The 22176-nt window shown below is 35.8% G+C and overlaps 1 protein-coding gene across 6 annotated transcripts in view; it reads left to right on the plus strand.

The window, feature by feature from the left end:
* ANKRD28 (ankyrin repeat domain 28) overlaps positions 1-22176 on the plus strand; it is a 120460-nt gene that overhangs the window by 59006 nt on the left and 39278 nt on the right. For 5 of the 6 annotated variants that reach the window (XR_005567008.1, XM_027723768.2, XM_039390615.1 and 2 more), the window contains exons 3-5: positions 8094-8172; positions 18349-18419; positions 21356-21556. Coding sequence is in view for 5 of the 6 variants with exons in the window: in XM_027723768.2 (XP_027579569.1) it covers positions 8094-8172; positions 18349-18419; positions 21356-21556 (351 nt within the window). In the remaining variant the exon portion in view is untranslated. Of the gene's footprint in view, positions 1-8093; positions 8173-9480; positions 9500-18348; positions 18420-21355; positions 21557-22176 lie in introns of those variants that run through there. The other variant, XM_039390614.1, reaches the window with a different exon arrangement.

The following is a 22176-nucleotide window of genomic DNA, read 5'->3' on the forward strand; positions in this document are numbered from 1 at the left end:
AAGTGGAAAAATACAGAGATGTTTAGTTGTTTCAAAGTCTGCTTCTTGAAATACTTGACTACAAGTCAAAAAATCTTGCTGTGTATCTTTCTAGTTGTGAGAAATAAGGATAAAATGTCTACCAAAACATCTCAAAATAACTTGTATTTTTTTTAAGTGTACATGTTTAAATGAGAAATTTTTACTCTCATTTTCTGATTAAGAGTTTAGCTGGCTGTGAGGCCTAGCAGTCATAATCTTAGGTGGAGTTTGAAGCTCAATAGCTGTTCCTTGCTCTAGATGTGACTCACTTTTCTTCATTTTTGTGTGTTTTTTCTTTGGGGCCACTGTTTTAAGAGGACAGAGCTTCAAATAGTTACACCTGAATGATGTTTTGTGCCTAATTCTCGTGATGTAAGACAGCTAGCATTTGAAGTTAACTCTTCTATTAAAAGATGTCTGGAATAGTGTTATTTAACAACATGAATGGTTCTTAAGTTCTGGTTCCTTTTTTACCAATCTTTTTTTGGAGTGTAGTGTCAAATTATATTTAAAATTGCACTTCCCTGAGTTGCTATGGACATGAAAGTTTGGGATTCAATAACAGTTAGAACAGCAAACTTTCTCCTGTCCTCTTCCTCTCAAGTTGTTCTGCTGAATGCCAATATTAAAGACTAGATTGTCTTTTGGACAAGGGCAGTTTGATGTCTGATGTTTGCTCGTGTAACTTGGACTTTTGATATTCTTTATGCAATTTTTATAAAAGGTGTTTTCAAGTGTTAGTTATAAATACTAGAAAGATCCTGTTTCTAAAAAGGAATTTTTAATAAGTGGTTGAATGTAGGTTAATATTCCAGTATAATATGTCACTATCATATATATATGAATGATATTTTTTCTGCAAAAGCTTAATTTTAAATGATTCCCACCAGATTGCTTTTAGTGTTCAGGCATTTTAGAAATGAACCAAACTTCCAATATGCTTTTTATTTATAAGTTTTTACATTGTGTACGAATTGTATGTAATGGTTTGGTAAAGATAGAGGTTTTATCAGTTTTAGTGTTATTATTTGAATAGAAACAAATAACCATTGGCTGAATGGGAAGTAAGTTATTTTCCATGGATTTTAGTGCCGTTCTGTGAACTTGAGCTTTAAATTCAGTCACAGAAATTCCATTTTAAAAATGCCTAGAGGCATCAGCATATAAGAGGAATTGCAAAGGATGTCCAGACAGCAAAACCATGCAATGGCCATTCTTTCTTGCCTCCTCCTTGGTGGAGATTCTCATTTGTGGGCATGTAGTGTGGAATGCTGTACAGATAGTGTTGTTCTGCTCTCCTCTAGATAAAGGTAAAACTCAAATGTTTGACCTGCCTTTTTTCTGTAAAACCTTAAATACTCCCTCAGTTTTGTTAGGGAAGAAATACAATTTCCTGGAATGTTCCAGCAGTCAGAAAAGGAAAGAACAGTTGTTCAGTTATGAACTGCCTTATAATTGGTCACTGTTGTTATAGACTCTAAAACTCCAGTCGGTGATACTTATTTTTTTCCCCTAAGACTTTCACCATGGCAGCTACCCTATTGTCCCAGGGAAGGAGGTTTACTGACCAAGGTCCATTTTGTTGTTCTTATTTGTTCAGTTCTCATGGTGGAAATGTGAATATGGCTCAATAGTTTTTATAGCCAAATTTCTTAACCTTTTATCACCACCATAAGTAATTAAATCAGAATAGATCAGATTTTTTAATTTCTGTATTTTTTAATGCCACTCAACATGAGCTTCCCTCTTCTGCCCATTCATCCAGACAAGTTAAACTTCTATTCAGAAACTATCCAGTTTCTGAAATGTGCCCATATGCAAAATCTGTCCATTTGCAGTTGCTGAGTGTTTGATTTTTGATACTTAGAAAATCAGATTTTGGAGAGGAGAGTTAGTGTCTCCTTTGCAATTATACGGCTAATAGTCTTTTCTTCTAACATGCTAGAAGTACAGTGCTTTCTGGTTGCTTTATGTGTCACTGTAGATCCACTAAAAATGATCTTGTTATGAGATTTTATTTTTTTATTTTTGTTCCTTGTGGCAATTTAGAAAGTTGTGAGTTTGTGCTCTTCAGAAACATGCGTGCTTAGAATGACTTACGTTCAGGTAAACTTTTGGTCTTTCCCAAAGCAGTTCTTTTATGTCCTTTTTCTAGGTGCTTTGTAGTTCTCTTCTGACTTACATTTTATTTTCTACTGTATACCTACCTCTGCCATCCACTTTTTTTAAGGTCTCCACAAGCTCACAGTGTCACAAGTGGCACTCATGAAATTTAGTGGTTTAGTCCACGGTGTGATGTTTTTTAATTTTGTTGTTGTTATTATTATGTAGAATCAAGTCAAAGAGCATGCACTATTAAATTGGTACTGAAGGTCTTACCTAGAAACAACACTGGGGTTTGGCAGATTACAGCTGATGTGACCCCTGTTGCTGAAGCCACTTTGTTTTCTTGTTCTTTACAAGAAAGGCCATTGAGTCATTGGTCACTGCTGTCTTAATGAGCAAGAGGGCAAAGGTTCCTCCCCAGTTTTTTTGGAGGTCTAGATTTGCTCTGCCCCAAGAGATGGCCTGTAGAAGATATGCATTGAAATGTGATGTGTAATGATAGTCTTACTAGTGAAAGTTTAATACTGGGCTTTCAAAAAAAGTTTCTTTCAAATGCAGTACAAGTGTTCATACAAATAGTCACATGAGCATTAGTTCAAGAAATTAATGAAGTCAGCATGACAAATCTAATCCTTTCAACTATGATGTATCTATTATTTGCCTTCAAAGGATACATCGTGGTTAGCTATGTAGTACCTGTTATTGCTGGTTTTACTGGCATGCTTTCTTCCCCTTTTTAAGCATGCAGAAGACCATTAGTGTAATTTGTTAGCTTGCTCTCTATATTGGGTATACATCTTAAATCTGAAATATGGTGGGAAAATAGAGGTCTGCTTCCAAAAAATATGTTAAATAAAATTAGTTAGAAATGTGTTAAATTTTGACAATGCAAAGTTCTGTGAATTGACTTAAGAAATATTGGGGGAAAATCCAAAGAAATAGCAGATGAATTACACTCAAGGTAGCGTAGGGATACAAAATTAATTTGTCACAGAATTACAAGCCTAGTACTTAATCTTTTTCTTCTTATTTAAGTTCATTAATTTTCAGATTCTAGTTATGTATTTTTAAGACACTACTGTGATTGAACATACTTCCAAAGAGTTAGTGACCCGGTTTAGAGAATTAAGTACCTAAAGTAAACTTTTGAGAAGTTTAAAGTTGAAATGTAAAAGCTAAATATTTAAATGTGTTCTTTTTTGTATGGAGGAACAAAGAAATTCAGTTAGAGTATACAGTTATTCTACCAGATGATAATTCTAAAAACTGTAGCAAAATCTGCAACTATGGTTCGTGTTCTGGTGACTCCCAAGTGTAGCACTGGGGCTTCACACAGGGAGAGACCTCTGTGGTAGTGGACCCTATGAGAGAATTAGAAATACTTTGTAATCATATTCTTAGACATTATCTGTGAACCCAGGAGTTACCCATCCTGCTGCTTGAAAAGTCATGGTTTTTAACTTAACTGAAAAATGCACTAAGTGTTATATTTAAAAATCGTTGCACTTAAAAGGAGTGTTTATTAAAGCTACTACAGGGTATGTTGGAATTGAAACTCGTTCAAGATTTATGATTGTGTATTTAGGGTTGATTTCTGCCAGGAACAGATGGCACTGGAAGCAGACAGCTGACAAGTCATACAGCACAAAACACCTACTAAATGATATTTTGTAAGTGCAGTCATGAAATAATGAGAGTATTTTGAAGTGTTATTGCAGAATTTAGTTTTGAAGAGCAGGTAGGCTAAAGAGGAGTTTTTATGAAGGGGTTTTCCAAAAAGTATTTTAATTGAAAGATTTTGGATCGATAGATGTTGAACTATTTGAAGGGGAAAATGAATTTTGCTCTTGGGGAAGCCATGGACTGGTCACTGCAATCTTGCTGGATATGTGTGGGATAAGAAATCAGCCTTTAAAGCATCTAGCTGCTTAAAAATCTCTCTGTACTTTTAAGTAGTTACTCTAAGTCAATTGCTGAGATAGCAAACCAGGAATAAAAAAACAAACAAACAAACAAAAAAACCCCAAAACAAATCAGGAATAAATTGTTGTGTCTCAGAGGACACTTACTTCTTTGAAAAGAGGTAGGTTTGAAACCTGTGTGTTTAAATTAGCACAGGTTTGTCCACTGTACAAGTTTTGATCCATAAAATAACCAGTGAAGCAATTAAAGCTTCCAGTTTAGGTAAAATGAAACAAAGGTGGCCTTACTGTGGTTCTAGGTTAGGAGAGTTTATTAAGTACCACTATCCATGTCACCTTATTCCAGGTTTGGGTTTAATGGGGTCATAAGGCCCCATTCTTCTTCTATGAATTTCTCAAGTTGTAATCCTTATACAAACTCCTGCGTAGAGGAAATGTTTGGAAAACTTAATAAATGAGCGTACTGCAAATGGAAGGATTATATATTTTTCATGTAATGCAATCCAAAGGCAAATATAAATCTGATGTTGGGCTTTTTGTGACACAGAACTATCATTCTGAAAATTGATTCCTTAAGGACTGAGCCCTTTTATTACTTTTTGGTTTGTTGACAGCATTGAGCAATATCTGGAATTAAACTTAGGAGTTTCTTATTGGGAATATGAAGTTCTTTGTTGTTTCTACTGGAAACAACAAGTTTGAAAAAGCTGAAAGTTCTCTTTCAACTATGTAAAACCTGCCTAATGCAACTTGATCTGTTTCCTTACTTACCATTACAGCTGATTTAGGGTTGTAATAGTCCTATTTGCCTTGCAGATTTTTGAATTGGAAAATGAAGATGGCACAACACTTGCTTTTCTGAGTTGTCAAATACTGCCACAACACTGTGATATTTGGGATTAAATAGTACCAAGAGTGTTAGATTTTACATTTTGTGTAACAGTGACTTTTATGTACAAAACCCCTTCTCTATTGAAATTTTTCTTTTAATGTCATTTAAATTTATGAAACTAAGGGAAGAATACTAGGGTCAGAATTTATATTAGTATGATATCTCAGTGCTTTATATTAGTATGATGTGTCAGTGCTGCAAGATGTCTGCTTCTAAGGTTTGTTGTTGAAGCTGAAAGCTTTCTCAGTGTTATTTAGTGTAATCCTTCATATGCATTAGTTTGTATTTGTCGATGAAAATTGGTCATCAAATGATTACTGTTTCTTAATAAAAAGTAATTTGTCTATATAGTACTTTAGTAGCATTTAAAATACATAATTCTCTTTCAGTTTAGTCAGATTTCATTTATTAAAATTCACTAACAAAGTGTAAGACTTCAGATGGAACAAAATGAGAATGAGAGGTTGCTGAATGCAGCATTTCTGGTTTTGTAACAAGTTCTGAAAACCAGGTTTTTAAATACTAAACCTAAAACTTTCACACAGAGAAGTTAAATTAAAAAAAAATTGTTTAGAAGCATCCAAAAAATGTGAGCTGTGAAACTAGAGGGAAAAGAAAGGTCAGGGCTTCTGTCAAAGCACCCTCAGCATGTGGAATATTTGTGGTCGTTAGATACCCTGGGGCTTGAGATTGTTGAAATACCAAACTCTGGAGGTGACCCAGAAGATGACAAGCCCTGAGCATCCCAGCACTGCAGAGAGTAGGGGCATCTCCACCAACTTCCTGCATACGTAAGCTTCCAGTTTGTACTCCCTGCTGCAGAACTGGGAGTTGGGCTTTGAGTCTTTTCAAGTTGTCATCTTAAGAGCAGCAGAACTGAAATATTTGCATGACTAGAAACTCACAGCTTGGAAACAGAAGTGTTGGAGTGGAAATGTTGCTTGTGTTTAAGCTGCTTTCTTGTTTGCATCTTGGTGATTTCAGGATGCTCAATGGTTTTTGTTAATAGAGGTTGGATTTTTTGGAGAAGCGTGTCTGAAATTTATCTGAAATTTGGACCCTGAATGTTTCAGGAAAATATATTTCAGGCTTAGTGATTAATGTATTTCTAGACAAACAACTCCCTTCTGTCCAGTGTTTTATCGGAAGATTTCCAATTCATTCTATCTCATTAGTTACTTGTATTACTTCTGTCACTGAGATGTTGAAAACTGAAAAAACCCAAAACAAAGAAAGCAACAACACAAGTGTGATGAAAATTTTAATCATAATGTTTTGCCCTTTAGAGGGAGAGTGTAGTTTTTGTTCATGTTCTTGTGTAAATGCTGTGTCTACAGAAGAATGTACTCATGGCTCATCTTTCTCTAATGCTGTGATGAAATTGCAGACAGTATACTGTCATACTCATTTTTCTGTGTTCCTTAATCTGTAGTTTACAGGATGTTTAACATTATCTAAAAGGTTTCAATATTAGCTGCCTATAGTATCTCTGCTTCTGCATACTGGAGGAATGAAAATTGATTTTAATTACTGACTCGTCTTGGAGCTGAGAAAGCAAGTTTAGTATATGTATTGGTTTTCTTTTTTCCCTTGTGCTTCCAGGGTTTTTTTCTTTTTCTTTTTTTTTGCATAGATAGCAAGTCCTTGGTGCCAGGAGGCTACCTCTTTTTGTCCTACATGTGTAATCTGCAGTTGAGACATACTGGCAAAAAATTGGTGAGGCATTATGTGGTGCTAGTGGTAAGCGGGTAGTATTGATTCCTTAGGGTGCATCAGTGTCAGGTTTGCACTGCTCAGTTTGGAATGACTTGTGTGTAATTCAAAAAATTCTGTTAGGAAACATGGATAAGATGGTGAACTGTGTAGCTTTGACTTTTTCTGAGCAGGGACTAACAGGAGCACTAGGTTGTTTTGGGGCATGGGGTTGTGTGTGTGATGATGTTTTCTTGGAGGGGGGTGGGTTGAATGTTCTAAGTTTTGAAGTTGTCTTTCGTGTTTTAGAAGAACTTCTTGGGTCTCTCCTGCCATGTACTTTAATTTTATTCTTGTGTGATGCTAACTGTCAAGTAAGGATTCACTGAATAAAGTTATTTTAGTAAGGGAGAGGAATGCTTTTCAAAATAAAATGTCAATAAAAAATGTGTATTAATTTTGTGATGGTCTGGACACAGTAGTTGAATTAATATCAGTGTCGTGTGACTTAAAGTTTCTTGCTGCATATAATCTTGATCCCTTGCCCCTTGAAACTCTACAGAAAAGATCTAGACATCTAAGTAGAGCTTAGGCTAGAACCCAAATGCTGACTGATTATCTGTCTCTTTTCTGATTTCTCAGCAGCCTTCCCTCAGAGAGCAAACTGGTTGGTTCTTGTTCATTTTTATCACTCACTGTGATGTGATCTTATTTTTCTGATTAAGCTATAAACTGATGCAGGGGAAATGGCACTGATCCTGAAAGAGTTGAGGAATATTTTGTACTAATCTTTCAAAAGAGAATCTTCATCAGTATTTATTGTGTATGCCTGAGTAAGATCCTTGTACCTTCCAAAGGATGTTAGATCAGCCTGAACTAATTAAAAGTGCTGGGTGTTACTTGCATCCTCCAGGGTGTTTTTTGCAAAATAAATTGCATCTCTACCTTTTCTTTGCTTGTTTACAGTAAACAAAACAGTTGAAATCAGGTTTCAATATTTTTGCCCCTATGCACTCCAGCCTTTTTTCTATTTTCTATTAAAATAATAACTTTCGAAACTATCTTTAAACTTTGCAAAGAAAATGTTTCTCACTAATTGTTGCATATGACATGACACACCATTTTACCAGTGTAGGAGAGACTCAAGTTCCTGTCTCTGGAGACAAGTGAATGGTGATTTATAACTGATGGGTTAATCTGAAGATGTGATGAGCATCTGCCAATCTGTGTGTATCAGAAAAACAGCAGTTGACTATGAAGGTGTTAAGAGCTCCCCTGGGAGAAGCATGCTTGTCTTAGTAAATGTGACTAGTCTCTTTAGAGTAATTATGTTTTTTAAAATATGAAATGTACAATATTTGGAAGATGCACTTTTATGCAGTGTTTTTTCATAACATACAAAATGCTGAAACATATTTTTTTATTTTAAATAAAACCTTTTTTCCCCCCTCTTACCACAGGATAATGAGAAAAGGACCCCTTTACATGCTGCTGCCTATCTGGGAGATGCAGAAATTATTGAACTACTTATTTTATCTGGTATGTTCTGTTCCTGTTAATGGAAAAAAAAATAACTCTATGCACATCCAAAGGAGTATTTATGTACATCTTAGTCTGTGTAGCTTTTATTGAGATATTTAATGTACTAGAAATTAAAGATGTATGTACTGAAATTTTGGATTCCAGACTTATGAGTGTTTATAATACTGTGTAGTTCTGCTTTAAAATATTTCTTTGTAGAAAGCTTTCTCAGTTATAGCTATTTTTATTTGTAGCTTGATCAGCTTTCAATAGTTTAACTCTAGTTTAAAGAATTTATAGTGTATATGTTATAGGTAGGTGTTAGCATCATTGCTTTTGGTTCTGAAATGGCCTTCACGAAGACAATTAAATTTGAACATAGAAGATGGCATCTAGAGTTGGTTGTATCATTTTAAGTATCTTTGCCTTTTGGCTTAAATGCACAGAATATAATTAGAATCAGCTGCAAATGTTAAAATCTCATCTTTTTTTTTCCTATTTACTTGTACTAAGACAAACTGCAAGTCCTGTAAAACAGTATACAACTAAACTAAAAACCTGAAGCGGAACTTCGTGACTGAAGTACTGAATTGATTCTTTGATCTTGGACAAACCTACCTGTTAGGTAGCTTGAGGCAGAATTCTTGATATGGAGCTTCAAGCTTACATAGAAAGATTAAAACTTGTAGCAGTCCCATAGAACTACTTTAATCTTCAGTCTGCCTAATTGTGTGCCTTACCTGTGCAAAGCTGGCTATTTCCACACACCCCCTATCAACCTTTAATAAAAAATTTGGGTTTAAGGAAGTGTCACTTAAAATTGCAGGAGTTCTCTTCCAGACTTTCAGTTGAAATTGCCAGGCATAATTTAATTTGTTATAATTTAGGCAAGTTTTAATATTTTTGTTATATATATTACTTGTACTGTCTTAATATAATTATCTATACAGATAATTAATTAATATCACATTATTTGTATTTATATATCTATGTTATGGAAATACTTTATAGTAACAATTTGTCCAGAAAAGATCACTTTTGAAAAGGTGAAGGGTTTTAAAATCTGAAAAGGTGCTGGTTTTCCCTATCAAGAAGAAAAATAAGTTCTGGTGACCATTGAAAACATACAGTGACCCCTTTCAACAACTAACAATGTTAAAAATTTTGTAAAGTTGCAGTCAGCTACTTCTGAGGGTGAATTTTCTTTCTAGTTTGGGTGAACAGAGTCCATTTACCAGAACTGTGATTGAAGAAACTAGACCTCTCTCAGGCAAAGAGCTTATGGAAAGGAGCGAGATTCTAGTTCAGATGGGAATGAAATAAGATCCTGATCGGGGGATGAAAGGTTAGTCATGCTATTTGGGCACATAGCCTGGGGTTAAGTGTAAGGAGAAATGGAGAACAAAGAAGGGAAGTGAAGCACTAAGAATTAGGGCTGTACGAATAGTCCGAAGTTGAGCACTTGTGTGGAGCCAAGCTTGTGGGGTGCTGCAGTGTCTGCAGATTGGTCAGGAAGAGTGGAAGGCATTGATACATCTCAGATAGCACTTATTTAATGAAAATCAAGATTTGCTTACAGCAAAACAATGCATTAGAAAGTTGCAAATCGAAAGCTTCGAAAGCTGTGGATTGTATAGGCAGTGTCAGTCTAACCTTGCTGCGCTCATGCGCTGTGCTATGGACTTCAGTAACACGTTGTGCCCTGCTGTAGGGGCACAGCCTCCTGAAAGGCACAGGGAGAGACTGCGCTGGGAGTGAGCCAGGGTGGTATGGTGAGGGATGCGCAGGTAGGTATGAGTTGTTGAGACATTTGCAAGTGAATGAAGAGGGGCATTAATTGCAGGATGAAAGTGGTGTCGGTGTTCAGGCTGTTCAGTTTCAAAGGCTGTGTTATACTCGAGTATGAATCTATGTATTACCTGCTTGCAAGCAGTGGTTTTAGGCAAGCCTCTTAAACTAGGCTCTAAAAAGTAGTCACTAATTTAGTCTTCTTCATTTCTGAATGCTGGATTTGAAATCTTTGTGGTTGGTGAAGTGTGAGCACTCAGCTGTATCAGAAGTGCTAACTAACTTCTTCTCTGAGAAATCAGGTCTAGGTGTCTCAAAATTCACAAGCTAGGATTTGTCTTTTAACTCTCTTAATTGGAAGACAGGGAACAGAGTTTAAGTGTATTTATCCTCTCCATTTCATAAAGATAGGGAAAATTCATCTGTTGTGTTTCAGCTGGAAATCAAATCTCTCCTTTGAGACAGATGTGTAATGTTACATTTTGTCATAATAGATCAGCATTACAGAGCAAATAAAGAACATGTGTTACCACAGCAAGGTTTGAAGAACACTTGCTGTGTTGCAAGATCTCTTTTTGAACAATGAGGAAAGTAGTTTGTTGAAAACAGAGCATTTCTGAACAACCATCTCCTCTGTACAGTAAATTTGCATGTAAAAATTGTCTGTGACTTTAATTGACCCATTGCAACATATGTGCACCGGGGATTGAATTAAGTGTAGGCTACTTTCATCTTAGCATTTCTCACCTTGTGAGAGCTTGTCTTTACAACTTGTAATGTCCTCTAACATAGCTTTGCTGGAATGTTGCTAGGAACCACTTTACAGTTTTCCTGCTGTGCATGCAAGCTATCCTACAAAGACCGTTTGCTTTGTTTTTATTCTTTCTTCAAACTGAACCTCAAAATTACTGAAGTCAGTATTAATCTTTCCACTACTCTGTGGCTCTTACCTGATTCTTTCTCATTGTTCTCTATTCTTAAAGTGTTACCATCTTACCTACATATAGTTTTTTTAATTTGATTGGAATGTCTTTTGCATCCTGCTCCAGGGAATTCACGTTGCTTTCGAGTGTGTATTTTGGATCACATGTTACTGTCACAATGTGTTTATATTACTTTGCTACAGACGTAAGCAACCCATATTGCACATACTGAAGATATAACTGATGAAGCCTTTTTGCAGACTTTTGTGGAGTAAGGTTTCAGTCTTAGGAGCCTTCTTAGTCTTTGAATTCTTGAGATATTTTCCTACCAAACCTTAAGGTTTCTGACCTCTCCTGTTGTAGTCTTTCACCTGGGCAAGGGATCTGAAGGTGATGATTTGGCTACAGGCTCCAAACATCAAAGAGATTGCTTCAGTGACTCCAGTTTGGGGCTGGACATTTAGATTGCTTTTTGCTTTTTATTTTAGGATAGTGTTTCACTGAACGCTAATAACTTGTTCCCTGAGGATGTGAATGTCTTACCAACAGATTGTCATACCACTGTGGTCTGTGGAAGTCTAAATGTTCAAATCATCTTTCACTGTTAGATTGCAGCTTGATAAGCAATTAACATTCCTAAGTTTGTTAGGTAGGGAGGTGACCAGTAAATAAAGAAGAGGCATGAAAATCGTTGTTTAAAGCACCCAGAAGGATGGAACAGAAGTTTGTATTTTAGTCACTTGAGAATTATAATTTGAGAAGCATTTTCTTTTTTTGTATTACTCTGGGAAGAGTTGTAATACTCATCACAGTTGTATTTTTATGACCTATGTCCAGCTCTGCATCCTGGCACACAAGTACATCTGTCTGCTTTGCATAATTGTGCTTACTTTAATTGTTTAAATGATGGCAAACTACTGACAATTAGAAAAATTTAATAATTAAGTTTTAATGAACTGAATGTCCAACTTTTTGTTCTTTCCAAGAAGTGGGGACTAAAAAGATCAAACCCTTTTTAAGTCCTGCATATGAACTTCTATTCTCTCTGTTTGTCCTATAATGTTTGATGCCATCAGAGTCTACTTTGCTGGGAAGTAGTGAGAAGCAGACATGTGAGAAGCAGACAGATTAATGTGATCACATAATGTGTTCTTGTGATTACTAACTTTTTCCATTTGTTTTCTTTAAAATACCACGCAAACTATTATTGCTTTCACTGAAATCAACGTAATTCATAAAAATTAACATTTGAATTGTTGGTTGTTTTCTTTTGAATAGATTTAGTTACTATATTGCATTGATACTTTAATACTAACACAACACATTTCTGTTTGTTTAACCCAAAATTTTCTCTGCATGAAGCTCAGTGTTACATGAGTGTGGCCAAACTCAATCTCATTAAGGTTTGGCAGCCCATGAGTTTTTGTTTCCTCTGGGCCAGCTGGAAAATGTAAGAATCTTCCTGATACTGGAAAACTATCATTATAGTAATAACAGATTTTGGAAGATAGTAAAGGCCCTCCATTGTTACGGAACTCTACCTGTGTTTTTTTTAATTCTGAAGCTATGCGAGTATTAAAAATCCATGCAATGACAGTCACACAGCTCAGCTGTTGGAAGGCTATTGCTGCAGAATCCCAGCTGCATGAAGCTCCCTTTGTTTGGATTGCAGATGTACCCCCACACAGGAGGCGTTTCACAGGGGCTGCTTTTACGCTGGCTGTATCTTTCAGCCACTTCCTCTTCTTTGGACGGCAATATTGTCTGACATTTTCTTTTTCGAGCTGTCCTAACTTCCCCCTGGCAGCAGTAACAGTCAGTTGCTGTGAAGAAAGTAGCTCTGATGCTCTTTAAGAGAGAAAATTAAGCTGAGTTAGGAAAAGGTAGAAGCATTCAGTAGCTCGGGGAGTCAGAGGACCTCCTGTTGCTCTCTGAAGCTCAAGGAGGGGTGGCTGAGAAGATGTGACAGAAACTGTTCTGAAAGGAAATTAACTTCCTGTATTGAAAATCAGTAAAGTCCCGGAAGGATGGCTTTGACTTGACTGTGGTTCTCCTCTCTTTTGTGTATCTTCATGTGTTTTTTGTTTTTGTGGGGTTGTTTTGGGGCAGTTTTGGTTTTTTTGTTTCTTAAACAATAAAAAGAAAAACTGTTGTTGAAGAAGCGTCATTGTGGCTGGTCAAAAGATTCCAGTCCTGTTCCTCGCAGATTTTTTGTTACTTTTCTAGGCATTTAGCCTATAAATAGCAAACAGCTTTCTCTCAATAAGTTCTTATTCATTATTTTTGCAGCAATTATTTTGCAAGTATCAAAGTTTTCAATAGGAAATTACCCTCAATTTCTGATTGTTCCAATTCATATCTCAAATCTTCTTTTACTTTAAAAACTTCTTCTGTATCTCCTTCTAACTGTTCACATATTTTTCTATCTAAGGAATAGTATTCTTCTCTATCTGTTTATTCCTCAGTGTAGTCTGAGAATTTCTGCTGGCCAGCTTAAGTGCTTCCAAGGTCATCGTCTCTAGATAAAATAGTGGATAATTTAAAAGGAAAAACTTCTGAAGCTATTACTGGCTGTCAGGAAAAATAATTAAATAGCATCTAATTACAGTTGGACTGCTAGTTACTCTCAGTGATTTATACCTGAAATTTTCCTAATTTCTGCCAAGATAATTCCTAGGGTTATTTCAGTATACTAGTTGTTAAGACAAAGCTTGTTACTTCCTTAAATGCACTCTGAAGATCTTATTTACATGTTTTACTCCTAAATAAACATTTCAGAGCTTCAAATACTGGGTGTCTGTATTGCATAATTGAATGAAAGCTCTTTTGCTTTCTTTGCTTATATTATGATATTGTTCAGTCCTAGCACATCTTGTACAATAACAAAGGAAAATACCATCCTTGGAAGTCTAAAAATACAGACTGCAAACAGAACAGTGGAAGGCGATTCAGTACTTAAGTCAGTACTGTGAGCAAAGATGAAAATGTCATGTCAGTTCTGTTGTATTTCTTTTCTGGATCTATTTCCAACTAGTGGCATGCAGATAATGCAGCCACTGCATTCATTAGTCTTCTGAGGACATGTACAAATAGGAGGAGTTCTGGTGCGGAGGAGCTCGGGAGGAGAGTCACAGAAAAAGTTCTTAGGAGAGAAACACAGAGGTGAAGTGAGAGACATGGCTATGTAGTTGTATGGCACTTGATGAGTGAAGGAGGAGGTGTGTAGTTGCTCCTTGCAGCATTTTCTGCCCAGTCATTCCTTGCCTGTCTCTCCAGGGGGTGGTTGCGGTGCTAACTCTTACTTGAATGTAAGGACATGGACACCAAGGAGTAGCAATCGGAGTGCAGAAACATACGTCCAGGAATTGGTGGCTAATAGCACATTTAAATATGCAACTGTCAGATACAGATTGATAGAATTCAGACCTCTATGATCAGTCTGTAAATCAGCGTATGTATTCAGTTGGAAAATGGGCCTCTTGAAACATAAACTTGCTAAAAGTAAGCATCACTGAGGTTTTCAATAGCTTCTGTGCTATATTTATTAAATAAACATGTCTTTCTAATTGTCAGTCTTGTGAATGCAACTTGGCAAGATGAAATGTATTACATAATTTTCTTCCCTCATCCCTGAATTTTACTTCTCTCTCTCTCTAATTCCTCCTACCCCCACCTTTTACAGAGCAAAAGTCCTGCTTTTATATTTGCCTAGATGTGTAAACTTACTAGGCTGTACAAGCCAAATTGGTGGTGAAAGGAGTGATCTTGAATGTTTTGGTTTAGTGCTCCAATGTGGAAGAATAATTTGGTTTGTTTGGAGGGTTCAGTTTTAGGTGAGGGTCACTTACGTGATTGACTCTTAAGTTCAAATTGAGTATCTCTGTTGCAGTATTGTGCTTGATCTCACTGGCAAGCCCCCTAATCCTTTCCCTGCAAACTCTATGGCATTAAAAGAAGTGAAATATAAAAAAATTTTACAGTGAACAAATAAATATTTGAGAAGTTTTAATAAACTTTTTAAGACAGGCCTGTGAAGTCTGGAAGATCCAGTGTGGTAAGTGGGGGGCTTGTTTGGGGTTGTTTTTTTTTTCCGTTTTGCGCACTAGGGATCGAGATACGCTGTACTGTGCTTTGAAAGAGCAAAGTGCTGCATAACTGGCATTTGAAATGTGAGAAATGCCCTGGTTAACACGTCAGCGGGTTGGGCTTCATGGAGATAATATTGCATCAGCAGTGTTGTGCAGTGAGTTATACACATGCATGTGTTCGAACTGTCTTTAAGCAAACCATGAAACAAATCACCTTAAAGCAAAAGTTATTTGGTAGAGGTGTAATATATTTTTATAACATTTGTTTGCAATGGTCTGGATTAGAGCATTACCCCAGATAATCAAGGCTGTAAACTCCCTTACTGTTGTGTGGTAGGACTGAGAGGTTTGAGGGAGCTTTATGACCCTTCAAGAGCGTCTGAAGGGGGAGGGAGGAATGGTAACATTTTCCCTAAATCATGTGCTAGGGAGTAAAGAACAGCCTAGAGGGGGATTATGTCCTCAGATGCTAGGCTGTTTGGAGAAGCTCTTTTATGAAATTCAAATTATTTTTGGCTTCTTAGAGAAATTTGAGGGCAAAGAAATCTTGATGTTAATTGAAAAGTATTTTATTTAATGTATCTAGAGATGTAATCTCCCAATTCCCACATTAATAGTGCACATGTGTTTTTTCCTAGTACATTTGTCCTGATTATTGCTTAAAAGCTTTGTCTTTCAATGTAACAATTTTGCAACTTCTTTAAGAGGTTTTCTTGTGGAGGAAAAAACAAGCTTGGTGGTCTTTCTTAAGTCCGTCAGAGATTTAGATTTGTTGTCAAAAATCAACTTTGTTTTTTTTGTTTGTCAGAGAATCTACAATTTTTTTTGTTTTTGAAAAGTTAGCTTATTTTAATGTCTGTAACATATTACACTATTTTAATTATGGGATGTGGTAGACCGAGGCTTTCTTGTTTCTTTGACTGAAAGACCACGTATGGGATGGGAAGCAGATACTGCTGTGTTTTGTTCTTTTGAGAGGACTGTGTTACTTTTAGATATATCACTTAAAATTTACTTAGACATTTCTTTAGCTAATGCTGATTTCCTTTCATATATTATTTTCTTTTCGTCTTAGCAAGTGTGATTGACTTACCACTGGGAAAACCTTTTGTACAGTATCTTTTTGCATTTATTCCTTCTCTCTTCTGGTGCAATTTTTAAGCTGTGTGTTAAAAGTAGCAGAAATGTCAATAAACACCTTATCTGAACACATAAATGCTGCTTGGACTCTAAGCACATTTCACTCAGAGCTAGAGCTTAGGTAACTGTCACTTTGGAGTGGAAACGTGCATTTCTCCCTTCTGATGGGCACGGTGCTTCTCCTGTCTTGGGCTTCATTACCTGGATGCATCTGGCCTAACCTCACATCTTGCAAATTCATTTTCCTGAGGAAAATCAGGATGGTAATTAATGGCTTGGTAACTCCCTTAAGTTCTTTAAAATGCTTTAAAGACATTTGTATCCTAAAATTAGAGATAGAAATCAGACTGAAAGTCTTCATTCCTTGGTTGTTGGCTAGATGTAAAGTCAGGTGGCTCTTATTTTTGTCTCTTCTGCTAAAAACAAGGTGAGGCCAACAATTACCTGGAAGACAATCAAGATATATTAATTACATTCTCACTGATCATTACATCATTGTATTTGTGATTTCATTCATCACTTACTGCCAAAAATCGTAAGACATTCCTGGTGACTTTTAGAGTCCTTGAATTCTTTTTTTGCTTGAGTTCTGTGCAGAACTTGATGCAGTACATTGTTATGGCACATGATGTGATGAAGTACACCACTAGATCCTTAGGACGTTTGATAAAAGCAGATATTTATGGTATGATGAAGTCTCTTAAACTTTTGTTAGATTTGTGGGAGTTTTCTTCAAATGGACTTGGACTTTCTTCCCTGTTCATCAGTCTTATTTTTCAAAAACTTTTGCAGTTGGAAAAATAGAATGACATCCAAAGCTTCTGAAATTTATATAAGGAAAGATGGAAATCTCTGAAATTGTAGCCAGCAGTTAGAACCTCAGGCTTTGTCTAGTGTTTGGAAGACCTAAGATCTAACTGGGAGTTTGGATCCTACATCAGCTTCCGTGTTCTGTTCTTAAGACTGAAAGGGATGCATTGACTAGAAACTCAAGAGAATTGACTTCAGGTATTTGGTTTGGTTATTATATGCAACCATCATTCTGTACAGACTGCTGGGGTTGTTTGTCGGGTCGTTCAGCTTCTTTGCTGGTGCAGGTCTTGGAGCAAAATACCCTGTCTCTCAGCTGAGTGTCTTGACCAGCAGCTTGTTTGGCATTTGGTGTCTGACTGGCCTTCCATCCTCTTCTGTTCCCACATAGGAAATACTACAGTTGGTTCTGACATAACAGTGATATATTTAGCCCGAGAAGTCAATCAGCTCTGATCATGTAGCATTAATGTTACTGGGTGATTCTTTCCAACAGTATTTCCAAACTGTTTTTTCAAAAATGTAACGTTGTGTCTAAGCTATCCCTGTAAAATCTCAGAAGTTTTGAAATAAGGATGGATAAATTTCCACTCAAGGTATAAAAAACCTACAAGGTTATTTATATATGTGTATGTGTATCAGTAAGATATCAAATTATTAACTTTAATCATTAAGTTTTCTTGTTTGGTGGAGCTCACTGGAAGTTAAAATGTAATTCAGCTGCTTTCCTTCAGGGAAAAATGTTCCCAAACTCTTCTTTCCTTTTATTATTAAGAAAAAAATTAAAATCCAAACCCAGGTTTGTGTCCCTTACAGATGTTTGTGCAGCCTTGTTTCCTGGGGACAAGAATGGCTCTTTCTCTAGAATGCTTTTAGAAGTAGAGAGGTGTGGCCATATCTCTCTCATGAAGGGAGGACCGGGACATCCTGGGGTGGGCTAGGTGACATGGTGAAGTGGTGAAGCCTTGTTCCCAAATTCCCAGTAGAAGAATCATCCTCATTCTTTATACCTTTGCATCAGACACGCCAACCACAGGGAAACTGGAGGCATGGGGTATAAATACAGCTTCTTTCTCTGTTTTAGTGGAGAGTTTCAACTGTGAAAGTATGACATTTTTGTTGCTGAATGAAGGCAAGGAGTTAATTTTTCTTGCGCAACAGCCTTTTATGTGGCTTTGGAAGTGCAGAAGAATATAGAGGATGACCAAATGTAAAAATATGAGTATCCTTTGATGTGAAAGAGTATTATGGTTACAGTGTTAAAAGAACTTTCCTCAAAGTGTTGGACGTCAGCTGGGGAAAAGACCCCTTTCCATTTTTTGCGTCGTACTGTATTAGTGAGCCTAGAATAAATAACTTCCAATAAGTCTATCTCTGTTTTTGAAAATGTTTCAGTCATCCTATAAATACATTTTAAATTTCTATTACTTTATTTTTTGTTACAGGAGCTAGAGTTAATGCCAAAGACAGCAAATGGTTGACTCCTTTACACAGAGCTGTAGCATCTTGTAGTGAGGTATGTTGCTTTTTGTGACTGCTTTGTTTTAAAATAAGGCATCTCAAATTACCTTCTGTCCGATGTTCGTTTTTTAAAAAGTGAAACTACTCCAAATGTTTGGAATTGCAGAACGTGTTTGTAAGTTTATTTAACGTATTGAGGGTATGTATATATGTATAGCACTTGCCTGAGCAGGAAGAAAGAGGAAAAACTATAAACTTACAGTTCTGAGCTTTGCTCTCTGCAGTTTCCTTAGCGGAGGATTCTGCACACAGTGTTCTCAAGTTCACTGAACTTCTAAGGTAACCAGAATTGTTTGGCATGAGGGAATTAGAGATAAATTAAGATTTAATAGTTTTTACAGCATCGTCTTTGCATTTCTTTGGTTTTTTTACGTACTTGGCTGTTCAGGCATTGAAGAAATAAATGATTCTATAAAGGCCTGCAAATCTCTGGTTTTTTTTGAAAAAGTCATTAATTAATAATAATAGTATTGAACATCACTTTAAAAATTATAAGTGAAATGTAGCATGTTTCTTGAAGTCTACCAGTTACATAGTTGTGAGAATATAATAATGTAAGAAATTACTTTGTTATTGTTTCTCTGTTGTGGTTGTCTTAATAAAAAATTTAAATGCCTGTAGAAGATCAAAACAAACAGAGAAATGCTGAGCTTGTTATGTGGAAGAGTTTATGCAAAACTCTCTCCTTTGAGATCCTGAGTCAAAATGATGTTCATTTCAGTATGTCTCAAGTAAAGATTTTTTATTAGTAAATTTTTGTTTGAGAAGATGGAATTGAATATTTTGGTTTTGAGAAGCATTGAACTTGAAGTATTTGATCCAACAAACTATCTAAACAAGCCTTGTTTCAGTTTTTGCTTTTGAATTCCCTGGATAAATGGCAGTATTTTGTCACTAGCATTAATAGCTAAGTTATATGGAGATCATGATATTAAAAACAGCGTTTGAAAATGACTCTTCAAGGGTGCCATTCCCAAATGCTGTTTTTTCTTGAGATATTTTTAGGCTGCTCCTTTGGGAGCTGACCGAAGCACTAAATGCTGCATTCTTCAGAGCCGAGGAACAATAAAAGCTCTTTACAACAGTAATGCTTGCAGAGAGGAGTACTGCAGGCAAACTGGGCCTAAATGATAACTTCAAGAAATGCAGCAGTGGTCATATTTTTTTAAATGTGGAAGATTTTGAACAAAATGTTAACCAAAGGCAACCAACACACGTAAACCAATCAGACTATTTACCCAAAAGCCAATGACAGGCGCTTGTCAGAATTCTCTATTTCTAAACACAGTGAGTCATAGGGGCCCATATACGTGGTTGATACATATAGGCACCGTTTTCCAGCTGACAGACATATATAGGTTTGGGGCTTCAGATGAAAAGCTGTAATGAAAAAGCTTGATAATGATTTCCGTAAAACATATGGATTTACTTGTTAAGTAAGGACAGCTGCAATTAAACAAGGACATTGAAACCTACAAAATTGCTGGAATTATGGATTTGGCTGTCAACTGTGCAAGTTAAGGCAACTTCATGTCAAGACAGTCACATTCTAGGCCTTTATATTTTTGTGCACCTGGTGTACATTGCAAATTTAAAAAAAAAAAGAAACCCTAAGTAGATTCACTAATTCTATTAAATTCATTAATTGCATATGTGCTTAAAAATGAGATACATTATTTTTATACTAATATTATTGTACTTTCTTCTGCAAAAGGGATAATAGCTGTTCTAAAATTTCCTTGTTCTGATAATGGTATTTCTTAATATTTGGTTTTAAAAAGACAAGACTTAAAATATAATTAGTTTTTTAAAGTATTAAATCTGCTTCAGTTTCTCACAGAAGAGTTATTCCATTTCTCACTTAAATTATAAGCCTGTGATGCAGTATGTACACTTTTATGTTTGTTCCTATTTTCTTTTTTTATTGGCAGTACAAGAAATTTGTATATTGTATATTTGTATATTTGTGTATTGACAGTACAAGAAATATAATTTATTATAATATAAATAGAATCAAGAGTTACTTAGCATTCTGCTCATAGCTGAGAATAACACCTAGTTGTTGTACCACTCTGTAATTCAAAATTTCTAGTAACAACTTGTGGTAACATGTTTTAAGTTCAAAGTGGTAATCAATTATTTGTGTGCTTGGTGACTAAGTTGGCAGTCACCAAAAGCAATTAGTGAATTGTGGGAAGGTCACACAGTTGGTGTAAAATGCAATACTCATCATCATGTTGATATTGCCAACAGATTTAATTTTTTATGCATTCCAATTGGGTGCACATATTTTAATAGGTTTTTATTATCTTCCTGTAAGAATTACAGTGTAATTTGTCAATTTTTCACAGCTTGTAATTTTAACAAAAGGAAATGAATAATCTTTTTGAGAGATGGAATTCAGTGCAATATTTTAAAACGTTTTTCAGGAGTTTTGCAACAATGTATGATGAAACTTTTTCATGACCATGCTCTGTTTTATTTGCGGTTTCTAAATGTACGTTTAATAATCTGTTCTTTTTGCCATTTCTAGACTTTGACAGTTCAAAACTTTTGCTTGGCAGATTGATGAAAATTCATTATAAGTTCATAGTACTTCATTTAACCTTGGCAATGGAAGAAGTCCTAAGTTGGTTAATTGAGCTTTGGAAATCAGTTGTGATGACAAAACAATTTGCCAGGTGGTGTAAGGAATTGGATAAAAGACCTGGAAATGGTTATTTGGTTGAATCCTATAGGGGGTATATTACTCACGTTCATGAGAACATCCCAAAATTTGGATTTATAGTAAAGTACAAATCTCAAAGCGTATGATTATGTTTATAAATGAACAAATTGTAAAGAGTTATTTCTATACTGTCCTTAAATCTAAGGCTGGCATTTCAGATCTTTACTAAGGGGCTTATTTTTTTTTTTTGTAAATGCTTTCAGGATGCTGTTCAGGTGTTGTTAAAGCATTCAGCAGATGTCAATGCTCGTGATAAAAACTGGCAGACACCGCTACACATAGCAGCTGCAAACAAAGCTGTGAAGTGTGCTGAAGCTCTGGTGCCTCTCCTAAGCAATGTAAATGTGTCTGATCGAGCAGGCAGAACTGCATTGCATCATGCAGCCTTCAGTGGACACGTTGAGGTAAAAGTTAATTTTCTTAATTTGTTTTCCACTCATCATTCTATCCCTCACATTTCTGACGTTTAGTTTCTCAGTTTAAAATCATGTCTTCCTCATCCCCTCAAAAAAACCCAAGTCCTATTTTGTATTTGAATTTGTCTTTTGTTTGCATCTCTGTACAGAACAGTTGTGGAAAATAAATGTTACATCATCAAGTTGGAAGGTTATTACATATTTCACTTTTCTTACGACGGAAGCAAATTTGCTGAGATAAGTAGAGTTAAACTAGTAATGGGTAAATTAAAAATGGAAAAACCAGGATATTTTTCTATTCAGTAAATAGTGAACATATGGAAAGTGATGTCACTGAAATGTGGAGAAAATACATGTAATAAGCTCTAACTCGCCTAATACTGAAGCTTTGAAAAATGATTGCTGAGAAATTCCCATTAATTGCATGTAGGTAATTGGAGACACATTGGAAATTGGCTTGCTTTTGGGGATTAGCTTTAGTGAATCCCTTAGTAATAACCTGAAGATTTGAAAGATTTCACAGCTTTGCTATATTAAACTGAGAAATGTTTTTGTTGACATGAAGTTTTGTGTTCCTTACAGTTGCTTCATTATTGCTGCCAGGGTGT

Source organism: Pipra filicauda, unplaced genomic scaffold, assembly GCF_003945595.2.
Source record: "Pipra filicauda isolate LSUMZ 115617 unplaced genomic scaffold, ASM394559v2 scaffold84_size4826128_pilon, whole genome shotgun sequence".
Taxonomy (NCBI): Eukaryota; Metazoa; Chordata; class Aves; order Passeriformes; family Pipridae; genus Pipra; species Pipra filicauda.